The following is a 5,000-nucleotide window of genomic DNA, read 5'->3' as shown; positions in this document are numbered from 1 at the left end:
CTGGTGTGTTTTGGATCAGAACCCAAGTTCACTTCAGCTTGAGGTCACTAACAGATGACCACACTTTGTCCTTCAGGATCTTTTGGTAGAGAGCAGAATCCATGGTTCTGTTTATCACAGCAAGTCTTCCAGGTCCTGAAGCTGGGTGTGGCTAGAGAAACTGAACTCGGGTGTGATGATAAACCACAATTATGTTTTAACAGGGGGGCAAATACTTTTTCACACAGGGCCATATAGGTTTGGATTTAGTTTTCCCTTAATAATAAAAACCTTCATGTAAAAACTGCATGTTGGGTTTACGTGTGTTATCTTTGGCTAATATTTACTTTGTTTGATGATCTGAAACATTAAAGTGTGACAAATGTGCAAAAAAAAAATAAAAATCAGGACGGGTGCCAAGACTTTTTCACACCACTGTATATATACATAGACATACACACTTACATATACACACACTGATGCACACACACACACTTATAAAACCTCGAATTCTCCCGGACATTCTTAGTTTCTAACTATTCCCTTTTTGAACACACCCCCTGCCAGGACACACGTCACTCTTTCTGTCACACCGAATAATAAATGAATCTTTTTACAGATCTGAATCACGAGTGAATCTGAATCACGAGTGAATCTGAATCACGAGTGAATCTGAATCACAAGTGTGTTCATCTTCTGTAATAAACTTCTGATTGTGGAAATATAAATGTTTATACTCGGATTAAGCAGTAAATTAGGGAAAGTGACTCCATATTCAGATGTAAAGGGAAATTAATTCTTGTGTCCTGTGACTTGATCCCTGACTTCACACATCGCTGCACGGTAGCCACGACAACAGGACCGTTGCATCTGTTTTCACTGTCGTTGTGGAAGTGAGAGACCCAGCGTAAGTCCCGCCTCTATAAGTCACCCCGCCGTGATGTCACTCATCACCTCCTGTCAGTCATCCTGTGGTGCTGTGTGATCATGTGTCGTGTCATGTATAGGTGTTGTGACGTGTCTGCAGTTTGTCAACTTGTGTTTCAGTCTGTACATGGCCTGTGATTGGCCAACACTCTCTGATGATGTCATGTGTTTTTATCTACTAATATTCAGGTCTTTTTTGGTCTGATATTCTAATGAGCATGTGATTGACAGCCCTTTATCACGATAGCACAAACGGTGGGAATCAGGATTCTCACAGTGAGTAACCTCTCTCGCTATGTTTAGGGTTGATCAAGTGACCTCAGCCTTGTGATTATGTGGGTGGAGCTTACATTGACTTAACCCAGTATTAGCCCCACCCACTTTCAACAAAAAGAGGAGGCATCGTGTTTAGTTAGTTGTGATGTCCTGCAAGAGAAGCACATCTGTGTGAGAGGACCTTTTATTTTCCTTCACCACAGGATCCTGACTGAACTGTTTATTTTATTCTGCTCCTGGGTGACACAGTGTTGTCTGGCGCTCCCTGCTGGTTGGGTGGTACTTATTACTTTCCTGGCAGTAATAATGATAATATTAGTGTTTGTGCATTTCTCACACCCAGGGACCCTGTGTGTGTGTGTGTGTGTGTGTGTGTGTGTGTGTGTGTGTGTGTGTGTGTGTGTGTGTGTGTGTGTGTGTGTGTGTGTCCTCACCACACTGCATATGAGTGGGTTTAAAAATATGACACTGAGATGTGTGGGAGAATGAGGATGACAAAACACACCTGTGGTTTCTCAAAGAAACAGATGCTTGTCTTTACTTACAAAATTATCTGGTTCTTCTCTCACACACACACACACACACACACACACACACACACACACACACACACACATATGTGCACACACACATATACACATACACACACACATATACACATACACACACACATATGCACATACACACACACATGCACACGCACATATACACACACATACGTGCACATACACACACACGCACATACACACACACGCACATACACACACACACACACACACAATGTACACACACACACATATGCACATACACACACACACATATGCACATACACACACACATATGCACATACACACACACATATGTGCACACACACACATGCACATACACACACACATGCACACGCACATATACACACATACGTACACACACACACACGCACATATGCACATACACACGCACATGCACATACACGCACATGCACATACACACACACACATGCACACACACACACACACATGTACATCCTATCAATAGTAATGCAATCTGTATGTTGTGAGAATGTTTCATTGTTTTTACACGTGTATAATTTATGTTAGTTTTATAACATTTATTTGACATCATTATAATCTGTCTTTTATTATCAGGTGTCACATGTAGAACATCATCATGTCATGACACACAGTAAACACCTGATGTTATGTGTAATGTTGTGGAGGATCAGTGCTCCTGCTCTCACGTCAGTGATTCACTCACACACAATTTTGCCTTTTTTGACCTTCACCTTTGACCCTCAGGTGGATATGAACTTCATGAAGAAGATTCCTCCTGGTGCCGAGGCGTCTAACGTATTGGTTGGTGAAGTTGACTTTCTAGATAGACCCATCATCGCCTTCATCCGTCTCTCACCTGCTGTTCTCCTCACTGGCCTCACTGAGGTCCCAGTCCCCACAAGGTCACATACACACTCACACACACACACAGTCCTCACAAGGTCACATACACACTCACACACACACACAGTCCCCACAAGGACACATGAATATTCACAAAGCTATTCATATAAAAATTAATATATTTAAAACTTTATCTTTGTGTTTGTGTTTGTGTTTGTGTGCATGTGCAGGTTCCTGTTTTTGTTGCTCGGGCCATTTGGTAAAGGTTCTCAGTACCACGAGATTGGCCGCTCCATTGCTACACTGATGACTGATGAGGTGCCACACACACACACACATACATACACACACTACACACACACATACATACACACAAACACACACATATACACACACACACACACACATACATACACACAAACACACACATATATACACACACACACACACACATACATACACACAAACACACACATATATATACACACACACACACATACATACATGGTCTTACATTCAGCTGTAACCAAATGTGTGTGTGTGTATGCGTATGTGTGTGTGTATGCGTATGTGTGTGTATGCGTATGTGTGTGTATGCGTATGTGTGTGTATGCGTGTGTGTGCGTGTGTGTGTGTGTGTGTGTGTGTGTGTATGCGTATGTGTGTGTGTATGCGTGTGTGTGTGTGTGTGTAGATTTTTCATGACGTTGCATATAAGGCTAAAGACAGAAATGACCTGCTGTCCGGAATCGATGAGTTTCTGGATCAGGTGACTGTTCTCCCCCCGGGTGAGTGGGACCCCACCATCCGCATAGAACCACCTAAAAATGTCCCGTCTCAGGTGACTACGTCCTCCACCCAACACAGCACAAAGGAATATCAGAGGGTGGAGTTTAATGGGAGAGATGTACATGACTGTTAAGTTTAGCTGATTGTGTGTGTGTGTGTGTGTGTGTGTGTGTGTGTGTGTGTGTGTAGGAGAAAAGGAAGATCCCGGTGCCAAATGGCTCTGCTCCCCTGTCTGAGGTCATCAAAGAGGAGGAGCCTCACACAGGACCAGAACTGAAGAGGACAGGACGGTAAGAATATTTTCACAAACACACACACACACACACACACACACACACACACACACACACGTGTGATATAGCATTAGGATTTGATTAGCAATAATCAGTTTGATAAAGTGTGTGTAAGAAGAGAGGCTCAGCGAGGCCGCCTCATTAAAACAGCATTGTATAGATGGGATTCAAATGTGGGAGGGGCTGTGAGAAGGAGGAAGGGTTTGGGGATAAAGGACTGGAGTTTAGTGGAACACTCGCTCACTCTCTTTCATTCTCTGTCTCTGTTTCACTCACTCACTCTTTCATTCTCTCGCTTTCAGTATATTTGGTGGTCTGGTGTTGGATGTGAAGAGGAAAGCTCCGTTTTATTGGAGCGATCTCCGTGATGCGTTCAGTCTGCAGTGTTTGGCGTCGGTCCTGTTCCTATACTGCGCCTGCATGTCTCCCGTCATCACATTCGGTGGCCTGCTGGGTGAAATTACCAAGAACAACATTGTGAGTTTCTCCAGTAGGTTCTTCAGCCCAGGAACTTGGTGGAGCAGTGTGTAATACTGAGCCATGTGGTTGTTTCTATTAAATTAGGCTTCACATGATTGTTTTCCCAGAACAACTTCAGTTGAACTCTTCAGTGTCGAGCTACTAGCATTTTTATTTAGAAATTAAAAATGCTGGATAGGCCACACCCACAGGCAACAAGCAGAAGACATGAGCAGCTCCTCCCCTGTTAACATGGCTGTAAAGCTGAGTCCTGTACACTAATGATGTCTGATTAGCTACAGTTAACATCAGTGTAGTGTTTAATGGTAATACAACACAAACCTGATCCTGAACAACTCTTTCTGTAGAGTGCGATTGAGTCCTTATTTGGAGCGTCTCTGACCGGAGTGGCATACTCTCTCTTTGCTGGTCAGCCTCTCACGATCCTGGGCAGCACCGGCCCGGTTCTGGTGTTTGAGAAAATCCTCTTTAAGTTCTGCAGGTCAGAGTCTCACCCTCACACTGCAGTGTTTAATGATGATGTGCCACCTGGTGGTAGAGTTTTCTGTTCTTATACACGCTGGTTACATTGCAGTCTCTTCTTGTGTGTATGTGTGTGTGTGTGTGTGTGTGTGTGTGTGTGTGTGCAGTGATTACGGCCTGTCCTACCTCCCTCTGCGCACCAGTATTGGTTTGTGGACGGCGTTCCTATGTGTTGTGTTGGTGGCCACAGATGCAAGTTCTCTGGTGTGTTACATCACACGCTTCACGGAGGAAGCCTTCGCTGCACTCATCTGCATCATCTTCATCTATGAGGCACTGGAGAAGCTCTTCCACCTGAGTGACATGTTCCCTATCAACATGGACAATGATCTGGACAACC

The 5,000-nt window shown here is 43.9% G+C and overlaps 1 protein-coding gene across 3 annotated transcripts in view; it reads left to right on the top strand.

Moving 5' to 3' along the window:
- The window catches only part of slc4a7 (solute carrier family 4 member 7), a 25,920-nt gene that overhangs the window by 12,709 nt on the left and 8,211 nt on the right, over positions 1-5,000 (top strand). For 2 of the 3 annotated variants that reach the window (XM_047808405.1, XM_047808404.1), the window contains exons 8-15: positions 827-886; positions 2,478-2,635; positions 2,807-2,894; positions 3,271-3,417; positions 3,555-3,655; positions 3,961-4,135; positions 4,486-4,619; positions 4,768-5,000. The exon at positions 4,768-5,000 is cut by the window's right edge and continues 13 nt beyond it. In XM_047808405.1, the coding sequence (XP_047664361.1) occupies positions 827-886; positions 2,478-2,635; positions 2,807-2,894; positions 3,271-3,417; positions 3,555-3,655; positions 3,961-4,135; positions 4,486-4,619; positions 4,768-5,000 (1,096 nt within the window). The remainder of the gene's footprint in view (positions 1-826; positions 887-2,477; positions 2,636-2,806; positions 2,895-3,270; positions 3,418-3,554; positions 3,656-3,960; positions 4,136-4,485; positions 4,620-4,767) is intronic. The other variant, XM_027156773.2, reaches the window with a different exon arrangement.

This window comes from Tachysurus fulvidraco, chromosome 25 (assembly GCF_022655615.1).
Source record: "Tachysurus fulvidraco isolate hzauxx_2018 chromosome 25, HZAU_PFXX_2.0, whole genome shotgun sequence".
In the NCBI taxonomy this organism is placed as follows: Eukaryota; Metazoa; Chordata; class Actinopteri; order Siluriformes; family Bagridae; genus Tachysurus; species Tachysurus fulvidraco.
Note: the sequence above shows the minus strand (reverse complement) of the source record. Positions and strands in the feature narration are given on the sequence as shown.